The 22801-nt window shown below is 41.3% G+C and overlaps 1 protein-coding gene across 1 annotated transcript in view; it reads right to left on the reverse strand.

Moving 5' to 3' along the window:
• Stk4 (serine/threonine kinase 4) overlaps window positions 1-20843 on the reverse strand; it is an 89068-nt gene extending 68225 nt beyond the window's left edge. The window contains exons 1-5 of the mRNA XM_005362942.3: window positions 20741-20843; window positions 15061-15141; window positions 9443-9571; window positions 6293-6407; window positions 2314-2478 (exon numbers count right to left, since the gene is read on the reverse strand). Coding sequence (XP_005362999.1) covers window positions 2314-2478; window positions 6293-6407; window positions 9443-9571; window positions 15061-15141; window positions 20741-20775 — 525 coding nt within the window. The 5' untranslated portion in view covers window positions 20776-20843. The remainder of the gene's footprint in view (window positions 1-2313; window positions 2479-6292; window positions 6408-9442; window positions 9572-15060; window positions 15142-20740) is intronic.
• Between the last annotated feature and the right edge of the window lie 1958 nt (window positions 20844-22801).

Consider the following 22801-nt stretch of genomic DNA (forward strand, 5'->3'; position numbering starts at 1 on the left):
CATCACCACCCGGCCACACACACAATTTTTTTTTGATTTATTTATTTATTTATTATGTATACAACATTCTGCCTCGATGTATGCCCGCACGCCAGAGGAGGGCGCCGGATCTCAGTACAGATGGTTGTGAGCCACCATGTGGTTGCTGGGAATTGAACTCAGGACCTCCGGAAGAACAGTCAGTGCTCTTAACCTCTGAGCCATCTCTCCAGCCCCACACACACAATTTTTAAAAATGAAAACTAGCAATAAACAAGCTCAGTAGGACTCAGTAGGACTCCAGACCTTTGGATCAGTTAAAAGCATTGGTTACTTGCTCTTCCAGAGGTCCTGAATTCAATTCCCAGCAACCACATCACGGTTCACAACCATCTATAATGAGATCTTGTGTCCAAGCGTACATGCATGCAGAACACTGCATACATAATAAAGATTTATTTTTTAAAAAAAGCTCTACAAAAAACAACCACACTCGCATGCACTAACAATGAACAATTCGAAAACAAAGAGTGAGTGTTTTACTTAAAATAGTATCAAAAAGAACAAACCACTAAAGAATGAACTAGCCAAATTAAGGCCAAATGCTTACTGTACGAATGATAATATTAGCGTAAATGAAAGATGTAAGTAAGTGCAAAAACATTTTGGGTATGTGAATTAGATGGTTTAATAATAAGATGGTAATTTTAAAACTGACTTATAACTCAACGCAGTATCTACCAAAATCCCAATGATCTCTTTTACAAAAATAAACCACTAATCTAAAACTCAGAGAGAAATGCAGGATCCCAGAAGAACCAAAACAGTCTTAAAGAGGAGAACAAAACTGAAGGTTTCACGTTTAACCAGAGCTGTAAAAGTCAAGACAGTAAAGTACTGACATAATGACCTACATACAGGACAACAGAATATAACCAAAGTTCCAGAAATAAACCCAGACTTGATCTCCAGCAAGTACCAATACATAATTCAACAAAAAAAAAGCTTAAGGTTTAGCAACAAGTGATTGAAATGGTCAATGACCAGTTATCAACACACAAAAGAATGTATCTGGATACCTACCTCAAGGCATGAAAATTAACTCATCTCAAAGCAAATGTTAGAGCTAAAACCACTAAATACATAAAGATCTTGCACAAGGTCATGATGTCTTAGCTACAGCACCAGAAGCATAACCGACAAAAGAAACTGGACATCACCTACTTAAAAAGTTGGACAGGAGCCAGGTGCACGTCTTTAATTCCAGTACTTGGGTGATAGAGACAGGCAGACCTCTATCAAGGCCAGCCTGGTCAGGGCTACAGTGAAACTTGGTCTCAAACAAACAAACAAACAAACAAGTTTGTAGCTGTGGAGAAGGGATAGTGAAGCATTCAATATTCACGAAGAAAACCCTCAGCATGATACTGTTGGAGACTTGTGTTGATCTACATAGAATATTTTTCTGCACAGACATTTACATTTAGCTGATTATTTTACAAAGCCAGACCATTCTAGTCCTCCTGTTTTGAACAGCTTTCTTTTTCCCTGGCAAGCACTAGCGAGAGACAGCACTGAAGCAAGCGCAAGTTTTTCCAGCACAGTGACTGAACTGCTTGGAGGCTGGCTGGGGCTCTCTGCCTTGCTGAAGGAAAGCAGCCTGCTCCAATCTGTCTTCCTTTATGTCCCTGATGCATTAGAATTAGATTAATATTCATGTCTTACGTTAGTTTCCATTTTTATACAAGCTAAACCATGAACCCAAACCCCAGAAAAGATCTAAAACTCCTATTAGCTATTTAGTAATTACTTGTAAATTCTACAAATTGGTATTAACACAATTAGATTAAGTATTTCTTTTTTAAAATAAGTAGGGGCTGGGATGATGTCTCAGTTGGTAAAGCATTTGCAGGTAAACATGACAACCTGAGTACAGTTCTCCATCTCCACACAAGAAGCCAGATGCTAAAGCACACGCCTGTAATCCCAAACTGGAGAGGCAGAGGCAGAGGCACGCAGATTCCTGGAGCATACTGGCCAGCCACCCTATCTGCATCAATGACCTCCAGGTCAGTGAAGGACAGTATCTCATGTCTCAGAAAGTAAAGTGGAGAACAACTAACTAAGAAAGACAATCAACATGGACTCTGGCTTCCAGACAACACAAATACACACATGCATATTCACAGGCATATACATGAACATATATCACTCACTCACTCACTCACTCATACACATAAACACACACACACATACATAAAATCAATCACTCAATGAAATTGCCTTCTGGAGAAGAAGCCTAAAGTACTGGTACCAGTCACCATTTCTACTTACTGTAAGTTGACCTGCGACTCCAAAATCTGCAAGCTTTGCATGGCCTTCTGTGTTCAGCAAAATATTTCCTGCTTTGATATCGCGGTGTATTTTTCTCATAAAATGAAGATATTCTAAACCTTTAAGAGTTGATTGCAATATTGTAGCTATTTCATCTTCTGTTAACTAAAAAACAAACAAAAAACAGTAAGAAGTCCCAACCCTGTTCACACCACACATCAGAAAAGGGAGCAGTTACACCCAAACTGACGCACAGCTGTTCTGGCCACACTCCGGTCCCTCTCTCTCCGATTCCCTGCCTGTTCCCTCTTCCTTATGGCTCTCCTCTTCATCCACACATCTGAACTCTGGCTTTCTTCACTGTCTGTCTACTCATCAGAACAGCAGAGGACTTTCCTTCTCCACGCCTGGTCATTTTGTTTCCTTATCTTGTCAGCACGGAGACAACCTGACATACTATGCAGTCTTCCTAAATACAGACACACACGCCATTAAAAAAAAAATGTCTTTTATTGCTTACTTTTGTACCCCAAGCACCAAGAAATAGTTCTAGAACAATGTGGGTCACAACCCCTTTGGAATCGCATATCAGATATTTACATTACGATTCATAACAGTAGTGAAATTACAACTATGGAGTAGCAATGGGATAATTGTATGGCTGGGAATCAGCACAACATGAGGAGCTATATTAAAGGGTTGGAAAGGGTTGCAGCATTAGGGAGTTGTGAACCACTGGGCTAGAGTGACTGACTGCTGAAGATGAGCACAGGGCTTCTGATCAGACCAGATGCTGACTCTGCAGATCACACCCAAATCCTAAGCAAAATCCATCCAACTCTCACTTAATTCCTGGTCTGGCAAACAACCCACGTTCAGGAGTAAGCTGTGGACAAGAGGATCCAGGGTTAGCGAGACCCAGTCTGTACTTCTGGCACACTTTCCTTTACCTTTAGTCCAAGCTTTAAACTTGCATAATGAGAACTAGTAAAGAGGGAAAGCATCCAAACAAGAACAAAAATGAAATCCAGTGGAAGTAGTTTAACATGAAGAAATACACAAAAACAGAATGCCACAGCAGCAGCAGCGCTAATAACCAGAAGAGGAAAGCCACCTGCAAGTGAACTTGAACAGCAATTCCTAAAAGAACACAATCAGGAATTTAAAATTTCTCACAGGAGGTAAGACCTTAATCATGAATTTTTTAGGTTTTAAATCCATCTAACACCTACCTATATTTAATTATACAGTAATTTTCTGCTTAAAATAAAGGCTTTCCCCTTTCATGGGCCCTTTCCTACCCCCCTACCCCATGTGGATAGCACTTCCACAACATAAGAAGCTACGATCCACATCAGAACAGACCTACGTCAGAGAGAGCGTGTGGTGTCTGTGGCTCTCGGCCTGGGCATCCTCACCGAACACTGTATCATCATTCCAACATGATTATTTCTTTGAGACAGGTTCTATCATGATACATATTTAAAGGTTTTATATCTTTCTGTAGTCATAATTCTTCAACCTTAAACAATATTTCTAGTCCCCTGTGGCTGGAGGCTATCACCCTAGTTTTTATATAACACACAGCAAACTAATTAAGTACCTAGACTAATAAACTAGTATTAAGATATCAGAAGTTACAGAAATCACCAACAGAGTTAGTTCTAGACTGCTGAGAAACCAGAAACAACTTGGTGCTGCACACAGCCTGGGGCTTCAATTTTTTTTTTTTTAAGATTTATTTATTTAGTATGTTTACAATGTTCGCCTGCATGTATTCCTGCAGGCCAGAAGAGGGCACCAGATCTCATTACAGAGTTGTTAGCCACCATGTGGTTGCTGGGAATTGAACTTAGGACCTCAGGAAGAGCAGTCAGTGCTCTTAACCTCTGCGCCATCTTTCTAGCCCCTTGGGGTTTCAATTTTAAATCAACAAATTAGTCAAGGTTTCAACATCTCTTAAATTATTTATTTCACTTTTTGAGACTATAATATATCAATCTCCTCCCTTCTTTCCTTCCCTCCAAAGCCTCTCAGTCTTTGCTCTCTGCGTCTGGCCTCTTTTATCATTGTTGTTATGTTCATGTGTGTGTGTGTATAATATATATACATATTTATAATATTCCTAAAACATAACTATAACCTCCTCCATCTGCATGTTACTTGTATACATTTTTTTCAGAACTGACCATTTGGAACTAGAAATATATATTATGTCAGAGCACTATTCTTGGCTGAAGAACTTACTGTCTAATAAAGAAAACATACAAATTCCCAATAATGTAAATTAAGAAAAGGAAACAATATGATACAAAATTTATAACTTGAGTTTCAACACAGTCCCATCTTATAATTTATAGAATACTTCATGATTTACAGTATACTTTTTCATACTTAAGCTAATTTTTACAACATTCCAAATACTTGATATGGAGATGACCACTCCCATTCTTACAACCAAAAACAAAACCACCAAGAGCTAAAATTTCCCGTTTCAACAATCCACACAGAAACTAGAGCTGTTTTTCAAACAGCCTATCAGATGACTCCCTCATTTCTTAGAATCTAGACATGCTCCTTCTGTACCTGGAAAACACTCACCCATCAGTTGGGTCTGATGGCCACATGACCTACCAGACCCAACATCATCAAGCCTGTCCACCTTTCAAACCTAAAGTCCCCTTTGTCTAATCCCCCATTCCGGTGGCTGCAAACATACCAAACACACTGCAGCCTTGGAGTCTTCACACTGGCCGGTTCCTACCTACAGTGTCCCTGCAGGAGAGTCTGCTCCTGCTGCTCTGCCCACCAAGACTCTTTACCACTCTCCCATCACCATCCCTACTGATTCTCTCCAGAGCACCTCCCATTACCTCGCATTTCCTTCCCAGCTGCCACCTGTTTGCTTACTGTTTCCCTACTAGAAGCTGTACTGCCATAAGAGCACCATACGCCATCATACACCATACGCTGTGGTCTCTTACCTTACTGCTGGATCCCTAATGCCTACAGCAGTATTCTGCAACAAAAAACTAGAATCCATGACTCTTAGGTCCAATCCTACAATCTCAGGCACAATACTCTTTTTTGTTTGTTTGCTTGTTTTGGTTTTGATTTTGGTTTGTGGGTGTGTGTGTTTTAAAGAGGTTTCTCTGTAGCTTTGGAGCCTGTCTTGGAACTAGCTTGCGCAACAACTACTCTTTTATAGTTCAACAGCAAGTAGAAAAAAAATATTCTGTGGTTATACTTGGTAGGAAGACAAATTCAAATCCAAAAATAAACACTTAAAACTCATTCTAGAGGCGGAGAGATGATTTAGCTATTAAGAGAGCAGCACTCTGCTCTTCCTGAAGACCCAGGCTTGATTCCCACTACCCCCACTGTGGGGCTCCTAACTGCCTCTTAACTCCAGCTGTAGGGTAAGCAGAACCCAGCGTCTATGAGTGCCCATACACATATATACAAACCTACTCAGACTCATAACTCTTAAAAATCAAATATTTTTTTAAAAGTCATCCTATAACTGCCAGATATAGTAAGGAGAATCACTTAAGGGGAGTGTGAGCTCAAGGCCAGCCTGGGCTACATTGTCAGTTCCAGGTTACTCTCCACCATGAAACCCCTGTCTCAAAATATAAAAATTCATCACCAAACCATGATTTGATAATTGTTTCACCTAATTAAGTAAACAAAAATCACTGGAATGAGTCAATATCAAACTGTCACATTTAAGAGAGAACTGAGCATGGTACCAAGGTCCTGCGATCCAAACATTTGGGCTGGAGCAGAAGGATCAAAAGTAAAAGACCATACTGAGATTCTGTCTTTGTTTGAGGTGGGAAGGAGGAGAGGAAAAAGGAGCAAAGACCCAAGGAAAAGGAAGCCTCTGACAGTCATTTCTCTGGGTGAAGAAGCGGCATGTGAAGACAAAAGATGGCAAAAAGGCTGGCCCAGCAGCCCTTTAAGGAGGTAAACATACCGTCTTGTTTCGTAACCGAATGATATCCGATACAGAACCAGCCCCACAGTACTCCATAACAATCCAGAGGTCTGTGTTCTTAAAGTAGCTGCCATAATATTTGACTACATGAGGGCTGGAGAGAAACACAATACAAATTAGTGAAACACCCTTTAAACATTTCAATTTGTTCTGTTCAATGCATTAAAAGTAATTTCACATCTCAAAAAATGAATTATTTCTAGTTAGAACTAACACAGCAATCTCCTGATAAGAACCTGAAATTAGATTACTTTTCCTAAGAATAACACAGATTCAAAACAAGGGAAATGTATAAGTATATAATTTATCCTCAGAAAATAATCACAGATTCTCAAAAAATTAGCTACCAACACAGAATGGTAATAAAAGAGAAAATAGATACAATTTAAATGACCATCCACTATGAGGAAGCTTGAGAAATAATGGCACCACAAGTCCCTAGAACATGTTAGAGGAATATTTAATACATAACATTAATATGTCCTGGGACTGGAGAGATGGCTTAGCTGTTAAGAATACTTGCTGATCTTCCAGAGGACCTGGAGTTCAGTTCCCAGCACCCACATGGTGGCTCACCACTGTCTGTATCTCCAGTTCCAGGAGATTTGACACCCTCTTCTACCCTCAGGCACCAGGCATGCAAGTGGTGCACAGATATACATGCTAGCAAACCACCCATATACATAAAATTTATGCAGCTTGCTGGGCGGTGGTGGTGCAGGCCTTTAATCCCAGCACACAGGAGGCAGAGGCAGGAGGATCTCTGTGAGTTTGAGTGACTTCCAGGACAGGCTCCAAAGCTACACAGAGAAACCCTGTCTCAAAAAACGAAAAAAAAAAAAAATTATGCATCTGTGTGTATGTGTGTGTCCTGTTTACAAGAGAGAGATAAGCTATAAAACAATAAAGTAATCACAGTTAAACCCCTACAAAGACAAGGAAAGATGTGCCAAGGGATATATAACAATGATGATTTTACCAAAAAGAAAGCAATCTTTTTTTTCTCCAAAAGTCATAATATAATTGGGAGTAACAAAATCATCACTATATAATATAAAGAAAGAATATTTAATATTAAAACTGGAACTTTAAGTCTTAAATTTCTGAGAACTCAAACACCCTAGTAAAATGAAAGTCTGTCCTGACAATTTGTAGCATTAACAGCAGGACTGCTATTGGAAACCAGGCTGCATAGCAACCAAAGATGCTAAAACTACCCTGGCTTCCTGAACGTATGCCAGTGACAAGGACAGAAGGAAAACAGTCAAAGCACAGGTAACTGAGTCCCTGTGGCTCACAACTGTCCTGTGTGCTCTCTTCCCTCTCCTCCTGCAGCCGTGTTCCTTATTGCCCAAACACACTGTTGGGATCTGTTCTATGCAGCCCTGTACTCTCGTGAACTATACATGCCTAGCCTGTGAATGCCCAGAAAATGGAGGGAAACTTCTGATATTCTTACTCCAGCTGCTTTTCTCTAGTAAATCAGGCAAAAGTCCCCTATACCCTCCCCTTACTCAAAAGACAGTGACATAAAAATAAAAGAAGCAAACAAACAAACCCCCAGAACACAAGGATTCTGCCCTGTCTTTTTTTTTTTTCTTAGAAGGCTGAATGCAGAGAAGGATCTTCAAAGCATCACTTCTTAGCACATGATACTCTTACAGAGGGCCCAGGTTCTGATTCCAGCAACCACATGACAGCTCACAACTCACAACTGTCTATAACTCCAATTCCAGGGCTTTCATACCATTTTTGGGTCTCCATTGTCTTCAGGGACTCATGGTCCACATACATTCATGCAGGCATATGCATAAAAAAGTTAAAATTAATTTTTTAAAAAAAAATGCTGGCCAGTGGTGGTGCATGTCTTTAATCCCAGCACTGGGGAGGCAGAGGCAAGCAATTCTCTTTGAGTTCAAAGCCAGCCTGGTCTATAGAGTGAGTTCCAGGATAGTCAGGGCTGTTACACAGAGAAACACTATCTCGGGGGGGAAAAAAAACCACTTTATTTAGAAGCATTTCTATACTCTTTATATACAGTCTCAATTTGCCAATTAAAAAGCATTTGAGTAAAGTAAATCATACAGAGAAAAACAAAAACTGCTAACTTAATTCTGACCAACCCAGTGCGGGGGGGGGGGGATGGAGGCTTTTGAACAATAAACAATAACCACAAAATAAAAAATACAATGGGAGCCGGGCGGTGGTGGCGCACGCCTTTAATCCCAGCACTTGGGAGGCAGAGGCAGGTGGATCTCTGTGAGTTCGAGACCAGCCTGGTCTACAGAGCTAGTTCCAGGACAGGCTCCAAAGCCACAGAGAAACCCTGTGTCGAAAAAAAAAAAAAAAAACAATGGGAAGAAGAGGAGTGGTGGCTGTACTTCAAAGCTGGGCAGATTTAAGGTCCCTGTAAAATAACAAGATTCATTGGCCCCACATAATCCACTGAAGGCTGAAGCCTGACAAACAGAAGTAACACTGGTCTCACAAAACTGGCCTCAGGACAGATGACATCTCAAGTGCAAAACTCTCCATCCTCACTTCCAACTCCCCGGACCTAGCACTGCCCAAACCTTACTTGTCTCTCACATCTAGACAGTGCTGGGTTTGCCTGCTCCATCAGTGGCCAACTCATGTTGTCATGGAACTTCACACAGATCACGTGCTCTTCTGTGGTTGACTCTGGGGCCAACTTCCTGCTTATAGCATTTGACAATCTTAGTTCCTCAAAATTAAAACACTTAAGAACTCTTGACTCGAATAAAAAGAATGGTTAATATCTAAACAAATATTCCCTTTTTATAGACCAAACTAGCTAGCTCTGCAGAAAATTTTCCCAAAAGAAAGTAACAGAGAGAGAGAGAGAGAGAGAGAGAGAGAGAGAGAGAGAGAGAAAGTACCACTGTCTCTTCTTCCTCATCTCTAAAAGAACTAATTGATTAAAAAAACACAAAAAAGGAAACTGCAATTATCTACAAAAACATACAAGCTTTCTCACATTTTTCAGAAAATACACAGTGATTCCACTGGCCTCAGCCTTCTGCAAACATCTCAGCAAGTCAATCTGTAGGTGTCAAACTATATGATCCCAGTAAACACATTCCGTCAAAGGATCCCTCGAGCCTTTACCTGTCACACTGCTGCATTATGGAGATTTCTTTGATGATCTCCTGCAGGTCTGACTCCACGGGCACTTGCTTAATAGCAACAATCTGGCCAGTCTCTTTATGGATAGCCTTGTACACGCTGCCATAAGACCTGCAATTGGGGAAGGAGACCGTTTATAAAGCCACAGCACTGACGCAGAAGACCAGGTTAGCACAATCAACCCACAGGTCTACTTTCTATTCCAAGTGCCTAATGCTGACAAGTTTAACTACATCTGCAAAACTGAGATGGCTTAAGTACCTGAGAGAAAAGATGGCACCCTAAAAGTTCATATAAGGAAGAGCACTTATCTAGCATTGCAAGGTACTGGGTTTAACCCCAGCACCCAGAGTTATTAGGCCTATCTGATAATTATGATTATCAAATGACTGTAACAGCTTCTATGCACCATCCCTGTTATCTGCTTTATAAAAAAATACATCTGGGCCTATCCTTTGAAAATAAAAATTAAAGGCAAAGAGGTGATTATTCTACAAGTAAAAATTAACAGTTTAGAGGTCACATAAGTTATGAGTTTAAGATTCGAACTCTGAACACAATGCTTGTTTTCTCACCACATCAACACAATACATGTGTTTTCCTACAGCCCTATTCCTCTCACATGCTATGTAAACTCACCAAGACCTAAGCCTCCTTCATGCTAGTATCAGATGAATGGTACATATGCAAATCTTTTTGCTTTTTGTCTCATCTTCCCTGAAAAGCTCCTTATCAAAACCAATATGTTCATTTAGTCTGGGTGCTACAAGAACATCAGGTTTAGAAGCTAAAGAGGGAAGACTGCTTCCCACTACTACTACACATTGTTGTAAACACCTGAGTTAGAGCTCTTGTGCCTACATTGTCTCATTTCCAAGACGACCAAAAAACTACAACAAACTCCTTCACAAAACAGTTATGGTACTCAAGTGAGATGCCACCAGAATCTTGCATACATTTTTTTCATTAATGTCCAGGACAGTTCTCAGTGAAATATGAGAAAATCATTTTTTAAATTTCCCAAGCACACCAGGCAGTGGTGGCACACACCCTTAATCCCAGCACCTGGGAGGCAGAGGCAGGTGCATCTCTGTGAGTTCAAAGATAGCCTGGTTTGCAGAGAAGTTCCTGGACAAGGCTACACAGAGAAAACTTGTCTCAAAAAACTGAAAAAGCTAAAATAATTAAGTTTCCCAAACACATCTGTTTCTACATACTATCTTGGTGAAACAAAAATAAAAATAAAAAAATGTAACCTACGATGTCAAAATAACATTTCCACTTCCAAAAATGAATTATCTCAATGTCAAAGTAGATTTTAAAAACATCTTTAAAAAAGAAATATCTATGAATGTGGAGCACATGTAAAGTTCTATTTGAAGCTCTTATACGTAAAAAGGAATAAAAAGATTTTCCAAGAGTCTCAAATCCTGTTTTGCCACAGAAACACAACTGCTGGCATGTGGGAGACCCAGCCACTGTCCTTTCTTCCTTGCTAAAATAACTCTCAATTAGGATAGCAGTGTGCTAGTCCTTGGGGAAATCGTGATAGGCTCTGCTAGTCACGGTACTCCACTTCTCTTCTGCCGGTACTGAACCAGCAGCAAAATCTAACCTAGATCTAGCCACTGCATGGCAGGAACGCTGAAGACTTTCTTCCTGAGTAGGACAAGGACATAGGGCTATTTTCATGTGTCACTTTCCTCCTTGCCCTGGTTACTCTCAAGAGGGATGGCACTTGAAACTAATATAACCATCTTGTGACCATAAGAACTGTCCAGACCAACCATTAGCAAGTCAACTCTCCACTTCTGGGAGATTTATTAGTTTGACACTAAATGCCATCATAGTTAGCCACTGCTAGCAGGTGTTCTGTTACTGTGATCCAAAGAAAGGCCTTTTTGAAATTCTAGACCCTGTATGTGCAAAAATATCTTCATGCTGGAATAAGTTTTGCTGGGTGCAAAATTCTTCTTCTCCTCAGGCACTGGTACTGCAGTTTCCCCACACCCTGCTTCTGAAAGTCTGCTTTCACTAGAGCAAAATTCTTCAGAGAAAAGCTCTCACAGCTTTCCATGTTTTAATAGTCTACAATTTTACTATAAATAGTTTATTCACCAAATAAGCTAATGCCTTTGCTCTACAATTAAATATTTAGTAGAGATTTTACTCATTATTCTTATGCATTAGGAATGAAAAGCAAACTTTCCAAGAGGACTTGTTTAGTTCATGACCAAAACAATATCCCTACTTCCCACACTATCCTGATAGCAAAGAAACTCCTACAGTTTGTGAATAATGAACAAAGATTCATGATCCCACGTATCACTCTGATCATAATCTGAAGAAGTTAGGCTTTGACAATCATGTCCAAGGTTATGGTTTGACAGTGAAATATCCCTAACAGCCTCATGTGTCCCTAGAAGACGATGCAGTTTAGGGAGATTGTGGACCTTTGTAAGGTGGGACCAAGCTGGAAGTAAGCTGGTGAGCGGTGAGCCTTGAGGTTCATACCCCACCTTAGAACTTCCTCTATCTAGTTCCCTAGTCGCCCCAGGCTCTCACTGCCACAGCTGCAGGCTGTGCCTGCCACCATGATCTTCTCCACCATCTTGGATTACACACCCTCAAACTGAGACAATTTTTCCTTTCTTAAGTTTTTTTCATCAGGTATTCCATCAAAACAATAAAAATAGCTAAAATTCCACATACACGCAAGTCCCTTAGGACCCAATTTCCTACAATGTTAACTAAAAGATTCGGTGAGCTTTAACTTTCAGAGAATGAACGTAACAAAGTGGCTGTTTCACATAACCATCAAAGTAGGCATGAATGCAGAAAGATGGAAACAAACAGTATCTGAGACCAACACAAACACACACAAGTCTCATTAGTCATCACTACTAATTAGCTATGGAACTATGAAAATAAATTGTTACCATCTTATGATAAAAACTTAGATGAAGGCTGGGAATGTAGCTCAATCATAGAGCACTTGCCTAAAGTACATGAGAATCTAAGCCTGCAAAAAACAAAAAAAACAAAAAAAAAAACAAAAAAAAAAGAAAGAAAAGAAAAGAAAAAATGAGCTAATGTGTAAAATTTAGAAGTAACAGAAGCAAAAGGATGCTAGGCTCCACTCTAAACATCCCAGGTGCTCTCCACTCCTCTTGGCTCAGGCTGTGACTCTGCCCTGACACAGAGCCACAGGACTTCTTCAAAACAGCATGACCACAGCTCCAGAACCCAACAGAATTCTCCGGCAGGGTTAGCATTGAAAACAGGCCACAAGTCCCTGAGAATTCGCAACCCATTCACTGAAGGAACATCTGAAGACGGTGTGCATCACATTCGAGAAGTACATGAAAGGAAGGTTGTCCTTCAGTATCATGTTTGTTCCATGAAACCTGTCCAGGTTCATTAAGTCAGGATGACAAAAATCCAAGTGTCTGGGGTGTCATTTAAAAGTTCAATGAGACGACAGCATGAGGAAGGCTCTTTAGAGGGAAATTCCCAAGTTCTTTGCTGAAGACATCTGTATCTAAACACAATTTAAAAACAAAACAAAACAAAACATAGTTAGCTTGTTTTTCCCCACATTATATTTCTGACATTTTCCAACTATAATTTTGATATTTCCTAAATCAAGCCCAGCAAGCAGGGTCCCTGATAAGAATACCTAACTGTACTTTAAGACTTAAGATTTATCTTGGATTTGACATAAGGTCTGAAAAATGCTTCAGCATATACACTCAAAAACAATAGTTGTGTCTTACTGAGCATTCCCTTTGCAACAACCACAGTACTTAACATCCATTAGGTCATGTCATACTTTCCACGACACCATGTAACAGATTTTGTTATTATCCCTACTTTGTAGATGAAGGTTGTGAGGATCGAAAATATAAGCTCATCTACTATGCTAATAAATAGGGTACCAAGGCTTTTAACCCATGTCTGTGTGACTTCAGTGTGTTATTACTCTAGCATGCTTTTACTAAAAATAAAAAAAAAAAGTTAGTTACATATACAATTATGCCCACCAATCTATAACATATTCCAAAAGCTATCTGTGAACATTGTTAGATTAAGGGGCATGGACTAATCGCCTCAGGAGAATAGCAAGAATAGCAAAAGCTACAGACCCCAGGCAAAAGATAAGGAGTGGCTCTGGCCACCGCATACCTTTACTGGTGCCATTTAGCTGGCAGTCTTCCACCATCTTGGGCTTGTCCCGGGGAGTCACAACTCATGTTCTTTTCCTTCCTTCCTCTGCTCGATTTTTTGATGGATCCCAAAGAGTATTTTTTTCAACTAACAGAAAGTTGAAGACTAATGTTTTTAACAAGGAGGTAATCCATGAATCTATTCCATGCAATCCAGAAGTGCATTTGTCATGACTACAGATCTGTGTTTAAATATAATAACACTAAACTCTCAAACAGGGAGGGGAGGGGAGGGGAGGCTTCGCTAGGCAGAGAGCTTGCCTAGCAATGCGTATGACCTGGGCGCAATCCCTAGCACCACAGAAAAAGAAAAAAGCATTCAGTCAGTCAGTCATTAGTCAGAGGTGTTCCAGAGGGATTAAAATTTCATAAACAACAATGCCCATTTATATATGCAATAACTATCTCTGAAACACATGAATTTATTATCTATTCAAAAGTTAAACACTTAAGATATCCCTAGTATTTTAATGTACTGATCACTACAAAGAAGCAATAAATACACAGAATTAAATTATAAGGGTATGTAGAAGTATATATAAGAAACTCTGATATAGCCAGGTGTGGTGGTGGAGGCAGAGGCAGGCGGATCTCTGTTGAATTCAAGGCCAGACTGATCTACAGAGCAAGTTCCATGGTGGCCAGGGCTACACAGAGAAACCTTGTCTCGAAAAACCAAAAAAAGAAACTCTGATGCAATGTCCTACTATATCAAAGAAAACCAGTCACAACCCACATCCATGCAGCAGCGCTTCAGAACCTCCACTAGAAGTAGGCACTTTAAGAAGCCCACTGTTTCCCAACCTGAGATGCTGAATCTTCTGAGAAGACATAAACAGTTCTTAGTTCATTTGCTATTTTTCACAATGCTGCAACAAACACATTGAATTTTTGTAATTTTTTTACTGACTGGTAATTAAATACTCGTCATAAATTCTGATCAGCATATAAAGTTGCCTGTGTCTAACTCCTTTTTACTTCTGCCTCTGCCTCCTAAGTGCTGGGATTAAAGGTACAGGCCACCATTCCGGCTGACTTTTTAAAACCTTAATAAATCATAATCTAATTAACATTTTTGATAGCTACATAAAATCATACATATCACAGATTCTATAAGAGAAAACAATAAAAGCAACATTAAAGAGACTGACAATCACTAGATCTAGTGATAAACCACAAAATTTAGTAACAAGGAGACTGAAAAGGCATTGCAAGCAGTAGATGCACCTCCCACACGCCCTGGAACAATGCCAATATGTGGCGTTTTCTTTAGTGCAGGCTTGAGTTTTACACCAGGAGAGGCTCACATCCTTCAGCTAGTAGGCCAAGAGAAAGGCGGACCCAGCAGTCTACATAGATTCTACCTGTACTCACCCTTCTCCAAGTTTCTCTAAGACATCAAACACTTCTTCCGGCTGTTTAGTTAAACTATCTTCATCCAACTTCCTCAGCTGCCTGTGGGTGAAGAATATAAGCACAAAATGTGTCTTACTTACAACTAACAAATAAAGGACATTGTTTATTTTACAGTTACGGTTCTAGGGATTGCTCTACAAAGTCTACCTTCTCTACTGGTAACTAACAGTAAAGACAAGCTAAGAGTTTTTTTGTTTTTTGTTTTTTTTTTAAGACAGACTCTCACTACTGTAACCCAGATTGACATCAAACTTAAAATCCTCTTGCCTGAGGATTGCCATCTCACATGCTAGGATTATATGTGTGCTCCACCATCCCTTGCTCTTTTAAGAGTGAGATTCTACTTTTGCTGGGTCACCCAAAGAGCACATTCTAGACCAGAACATGAAGAGCTGCTAAGAATCAAATTTCAGTTCAACATATATATGAATTTTCTAATGAGAGAAGCTGCCCTATAGTGGCTGAGTCTACTTTAAGAGGACCAAGTTCTCTACAGTTAGAAAACTTACGGAAAATAAAGTATTATGTGACTAAAATGTTATAGTATAGAGTCAAACATTAAGTAAATTATTTCTATGAATTTAACTGGCATAGCTACCTCTTCAAAAAGACATTTAAATGAAAGACTGTATATTTAAGCCTGAATTGGACTAGCTGACCTTTTCCCTCTATGGCAATGTTTTGGTCATTTTATCTACCCATTAAATTCCATAGGTAACACAGAAACAGCAAGTAGGAAGCAGACAGTTATACAGACCCAAAGGTACAAACTGACTTGACTGCAGGGAGTTTAAACAACCTCATTAAGACCTTCCTGCCATGATCAGCCAGTCATGTACCTTTCACTAGCGCCGAGAAGCGAAAGAGTCATTCACTACTCCTGTACATCTCAGACTCTGCAGCAGCACTAGACAATCATAAGACACTGGGGAGGTTAAAAAGCAACACTGCAAACTTAAAACTCTGAGGCCTCTAATAAAACATTTTAACAGGCTTAAATAGTTTGCTGTGGAGCAAGTGTGTGTGTTTGCATGTGAATGTGTGTGTGTGTTCTACACAATGGTTTCCTGAAGCTACAAAAGACAACAAAGAAAGGACAGCTCAGGAAATTGGTGAAATATGGAAGCAGCCACATCGTAAATTTCTTGAGCAGAAAAAGGCTTGAACTAGTTAAACAATACTAATTCTTAAAAGAAATGATTTTAAATAAAAATAGAAAAACCAGAATATAAAATTGAAAACAAACAAACAAAAAAGCCTGACCACATGAAGTACAACTAACTACCAACAAGCTGTGACCTCAAAGAAACAATCTTGCAGAATTTTATAAGAAATGGAGAACCACAGAAAGTTAATGCCTTGATTTGAAGAGCTACAAAATACACTGGCTACACTGACATTTGAAGATTCAAAAGACCCTAAAATTGAAATCCCAATGACTTCATAAAAAACTCCCAGCTTCAAAACAAAAGGGCTGAAGTGAAACTCCTTTTAAACTTCAGAAGTGATATCTCTACGACCTCAGAAACTAAAGCGAACAGCTAATATGCCAGGGGTTTTTGGTAAAATCCCCAACCATAGCTGTATAAACAATGGACAATACCTCATTCATCAAGTATAAACTCAACACAGCTTATATAAAGGAGATCTGATTCTCTTTCAAGTGTTGACTCTTATAGTGTAACAAAAGTCAAAGTCGCTATTTCAGAGACCACAGAATAACAAAGGAAACTGCCTGGGCCCTAAGAGACTGTTGCTAGACTAGATAAGACTGACAAACTTTAAACAAATGCTCACAATGCTCTTTTAGACAACCTATGTGGGAGTTTTGTTTTGCATCTAGAATTTTTAAAACACTTTAAACATGAAGAAGTGTTATTATCTGTGTTGCCAAAAAACTAAGAGATGGTCAGAAGATATTTGCCAAATGGATCAACCAATGTAGGGTGGCAATCACATGACCCTGAGTAGCAATCTACTATGTTCTCTGTGGTGTCAGGATAGGATTTCTTTCTTTTTCTTTTTTGGGACAGGGTTTCTTAGCTCTGGCTGTCCTGCAACTGGCACTGTAGACCAGGTTGGTTTCAAGTTCAGAGTTTTGTCTGTCTCTGCCTTCTAGAAGGCTGGGATTAAAGGTGCACTGAAATAAAACTGCATCTAAAATGATAACTAGTAGGCTACCAACAAATAAAATTTCTACAAAACATCTGCTAAGTGACTGAATGTTCAAGGACAAGGACTATTACCCAAATGGTCTGCTTTGGGAAACTGGGATACAGTTCACTCAGAGGTGACATTCCACACCAGTTTTTACTTACTCATAATGAACAGGCCTGGCCAATAAATACAATTGCACGTGCACCAAATGTTGGTGATGTCCCTATCCTAAGTCAGCCGACACAAGAATGGCCAGCATCCCAGGAATGCACCCTAAGCCTTCCACTACACCATTACCCAATGGTAACTTACGTCTTAAAATCACTGACTCCTGCAAGACACCATCCATCATCAGCCCCTGAGTCACGCACGCACTTCAAGCTCATGAATGCAAAGAGTATTTCCTGCACAGAGGTGGCTGAGCAGCACACCACCCGAATCTCTCAAGAAGACATCTGTATCTTTCCAAATACGAGAAACGGTATGAACTGGTGCTCAGATCTGGCTGATTCTCAATCATCTATCCCATGTCAGAACTCCCAGAGGCCCACTGTATGTATGCACATTTATCCCTCTAACAGAATTTTACAGATTACAGCAAAAATAAAAGATAAACGGAAAAGTTTTAATAACAAAGCTGTAAGGTCCAATGGCTCCTGCCTGCTATTAAGGGGGCTGAGGCAGCTAGTGAGTTTGAGGCCAGCCTGAGCGATCGTGTAAGACCCTGTCTCAAAACAAACAAAAGGGTAACTAAATTAACTATGCCCTGTCCTTCACACAAACATTAAGATTCTAACTCAAAGAACATCAGAATGTGAGATTGTTACTGGAGATAAGTGACTTTGTAAGCGGAAGAAGTGGGGGCAGGGACAGACATGAGCAAAGACCACATAAAGATGTGGGGAAAAGATGGCCATTTGTAAGCCAAAGACACCTGATTTCAAGCTTCCAGCCTCCAGAATGGCAAATAAATAAAGTTAATTTCTATTGTTTAAACCATACAAGTGTGGTACTCGTCACGGCAACCCAAGCCAGTTAACACTGATGATAATAAAGCCCGGCATTTCACTAGATACAATGAACAAGACAGTGCCAATCATCCAACAATTTGGGCTTGCAATGCTTTTCTCTCACACAAAATCCAAAAGGCAAACTGGGCTGTAGGGGCACATGCCTTTAATTCCAGCAATCCAGAGGCAGAGGCACTCGGATCTCTTTGAGTTCGAGACCAGCCTGGGTCTACAAAGCAAGTTCCAAACAGCTGTACTGTTATACAGAGAAACCCTGTCTTGAAAAACTAAAAATAAAAAAATTAAAAAGTAAGGACTGGAAAGATGGCTCATCAGTTAAGAGCACTGGCTGCTCTTTCAGAGGACCTGAGTCCAATTCCCAGCAACCACATAATGGCTCATAACCATCAATAATGAGATCTGGTGCAGAACACTATATACACAGTAAATAAATAAATTCCTTTTTTGTTGTTGTTTTTTTGTTTTTGTTTTTCAAGACAGGGTTTTTTTCTGTAGCTTTGGAGCCTTTCCTGGAACTCACTTTGTAGGTCAGGATGGCCTCGAACTCAGAGATCCACCTGCCTCTGCCTCCCGAGTGCTGAGATTAAAGGTGTGTGCCACCACTGCCTGGCTAATAAATTCCTTTTTAAAAAAAATTACAATTTAAAAATAAAAAGTCCAAAAGATACAAGGATGAGCAAAATCAAAACAATAACAGAAAAATCACCCCTGCTTAAAAACCACCAAACACAAAGAGAGAAACAAAACTCACATTCCCAATTCTCGTTTTAATTAAATGAAGGTACGTGGAGAAAGGAGCCAAAGAGAAAGAACGAATCTAGTGGTTACTGACTGCACACATATGGTAACTCTCTGCTGAGATAAACATATACAAAGACCCAAAGTAGCAGGTAACTTTCAGAGATGTCAGAGTAGGGAAGTTATAAGAGCCAGGCTTTGGACTAGATTACCAGACATTAAAATTCCAACTCTGCCTCTTACCAGCTAGGGAGCAGCTAACAGATGACCTGCCTGTCTGTGCCCTGGCTTTATCATCTGCGAAACAGGGATGCAAGGATATCCTCCTTATGAGTCAGTAAGTTGTCCATTCTGAAGTACCATTTTCAACAAGTTCAAAAGTGACCAAGCACCAGCAATGTCATATGGTTGAACAGGCGAAGTGGCTAGCAATTAAAACAGTGCCTGGCACCCTGCAAGTGCTCTGTGGATGTAGCTAATGATGGTCGCTACTACAGTCTCAGCACACCACACTAACAAGCTGTTTGTTTTTTATACCATGCTTCGTGTACTTCCAACAACCCCCAAGAGGGCTCCCCAGGCTTCCAACCCCCTCCCTTCACCTCTCAGTTGCTGGGCACTCCCTTATTCTGAACACTTCCTATTTTCGTGCTCATTCTGCTACAGGAAGTCAAATGTCTTCTCTGTGAAACCCAAGTTTTTAGCTGCATCCGAGAGCAGTATGACTCCCTCAGGCTGTAGGCGCTTTTCTCCAGGTGAGGGGGAGTGGTCCAACACACATAACATCAACCAGTCCAGGAGCACGGACTTCCTGGAGTCAGTCATCTTGACCCAAAACAATCCCAGGTACTTCTAGAATCTGGAGCTGATAGTATTGAGACAAACTGCAAAGGACAGTCTGGCTGGATCTCCTGTGTCTAAACTCTACTTACTGGATCTCAGCTTACCCAGCCAGCCTCAAGTATTTTCTTTCCTTATCTATGTCCCAACTTTGGGTTTGGAAGGTGGAGGAGGACATTAAGAGAATTAGGCAGGCACTCGGGACATCAGCAACAAAAGCCCCCACCCCCATCAACACCACCATCATCACCCCCACATGAGGATGACACCCAGAACACCCCCTGGGAACTCTACCTCCACAACCCTCTGTCCATTACTAGACCCACGAAACTCGGGTACTTCCACAGTAAGGCAGGAGCACTAACTTTGGACAGGACCACCTGAACACAAAATTCCCGCTTAACCCTCTGACTAGCCATGGGACCTCCAACTAATTTTTTTACCTACTTTTCCCTCAGAAGCAATGCAACAGATCGTTCCCCACCGCACGGTCTGTGGGACTCAGGACCCTCACAGTGAGTCCTCGTTCATCCCCAGCGGGTTCGCTTTCACTCACCCTCAGCATTAAGGACGCTAAATCCTCAGGTCTCTTCTTCGGGGAGGGGGGGCTCCCCCGGCCTCGGCAAGTGTCTCCCTAACTTGTCCGCAGGTTGCCCAGAAGAGTCCCCCCACAGAGAGTGCTCCCTCTGACCAAACCCACTTTCTATCCCGGTCAGCAGACGCTCCCTCACTCAGCAGGTGCTCCTGCAGCAGGGTCGCCTGTCTCGCGGGTCCCTCTCCGCCCGGAGCTTACACACGGGTGTCTCCCCTCAGCAAGTTCGCGCCATGCCTCCCCACCCAATTCTCCTCCTCTTAGCCTACGGCCCCCTCACCTGCGCGGCGGGTTCCTCAGCTGCACGGTCTCCATGGTGCTGCCGGCAGCCACCCAGACCGCCTCAATGCTCCATCCTCCCGAAGCCCGCCCTGCAAACCCTCCCACACTTCCGCTTTCCGCCCCTACCGGAAGCGGCGGGGGGGGGGTCTGAGAGACGTGGATCACGTGGTACTGTGGCGCGCATGTGGAAGCCAGAAACCGCAGCGGCGCCTCTCGGGCGGCCTCTAGTGGCTCAAGTGTTAGCGACAGCCTCTCCTTGACTTGCCTTTGGACTGAGTACTTTCCGCCTGATTGCCTGAGGGTTCCCCAATTTCTAATCGTAGTGAGGTTTAGCAAAGCATGGCCTTGATGAGAATTGAACTCTTTCTAGGGCCGGAGGGAAAAGCCCAAAGCACCCTGTAAGCTAGAGCGCAGTGAAAAAAAAAAAAAAAACACAGAAAAGTCGGCTCCATGATTAAGGAGGTTTTTATTGTAGATAAGAACAGCCAGAGACATCTGAAAGAATCCAGAAAGGCGAGAAAAAGCAGACAGGCTAGGACTATTTCTTGGGGGCAGAAAAAAATAGAGACTTGCGGGTTGGAAGAAAACGACCTTACCATTACTAGAAAGCAGAGCTGCCACAGAGGGGAGTGAGCTAGCTGAATACATCTAGTGGGGGGGGGGGCTTTGATATTCATAACAGGTACCTGTTACTAAGGACCCAAGGAGCCTGGGAGGTTACTATGGTTTGATGTATAACCACTGCTACTGTCAACAGAGAGCCACCGGTAGCCTTTGCACAGGCAAAGGAAGATAATGGAAGTGGCTCCTTTCGCTTCCAGAGGAGTACACCAGTAATCTTTTTGTTTACCCTGACAATATTCAGCACAGGCTGAGCCTAAACTGTCATCTTGGACCTAGTCAGTAGGCCTGTCCTTTGGGGGGATGGGGTTTTCCTTTGGATGTCACACCCAAAAAGAGCAGGCCCACTGACTTGGTCCAAAATGACAATCTAGGCTAAGCTCAAGCTGGACTAAAAAAAATGGTGGCAGATAGAGCAAAGCGCACAGATGTCTGTGGTTTCTTCACTGTGCCCTCACAGCTCATTTATGGGCTATGGGTTTTTTTGTTTTGTTTTGTTTTGTTCTAATTTGGGTTTGTTTGTAGGGATTTGCTTGAGGTAGTATCTCAGTATACATCCCTGGATGGCCTGTAACAGACCAGAGACCCGCCTGCCCTTCCTTGTCCTCCAAGTGCTGGGAGAATGTGCCACCATGCTGGGCCAAATTGGGGCATTTTTTTGCTTGCTAGCAGTTTTGTTGTTTTGGTTTTTAATTAGCATGTATTGGTGTGTATTCATTGCTATTGAGTCTCTCGCTATTATAGCCCTGATGGCCTGGTATAATCGACAGTCCTGTTGCAGTCTCCTGTTGTAGTTACACTATGTAACTACAGGTGCCCCCACAACACACACACACACACACACACACACACACGCCTACTAAAAACTATTGTTTTAAAGTGAAGTCAGCCACCATGGAAGCGCTTGATTCATCTGTGTTCACACATTCATTTTATGGTCCACAAGATGCCAGGTACTTTCCAGCTCTCTGGAATCCTGTGCCTTATATTTCAGGTTTCAACTTAATTACCTTCAAAGGCTTTCCTTAGCCTGCTCATGTCTAACAGCATCCACGTTGTTTACTATAATATCATTGTGTTTTCTTGGTTTTGTTTTAAAACGGCTCATTTATATTGGCCTCAGAATCCCATGTGGTGGGATTACAGATCTGAGCCACCAACCCCAGCTGGCTGCTTTGGGTTTTATTAATTTCTTCTTTTTTTTTTCCTTTTTTGGACGTGTATTGTATTCTCTCGTGTGTATGGTTTTTTCATCAGTCTCACTGTGTATAAATGATGCAGTCCTCGAAGGTGCCGGGAGCCAACGGCCTTAGCCTTCCATCACCCTGCGCTTTGCTTCTTCTTCTTCATTTTTTTTTTTTTTGTGGTTTTTCGAGACAGGGTTTCTCTGTGGTTTTGGAGCCTGTCCTGGAACTAGCTCTTGTAGACCAGGCTGGTC

The sequence above is a fragment of the Microtus ochrogaster genome, linkage group LG8 (genome assembly GCF_000317375.1).
Source record: "Microtus ochrogaster isolate Prairie Vole_2 linkage group LG8, MicOch1.0, whole genome shotgun sequence".
In the NCBI taxonomy this organism is placed as follows: domain Eukaryota; kingdom Metazoa; phylum Chordata; class Mammalia; order Rodentia; family Cricetidae; genus Microtus; species Microtus ochrogaster.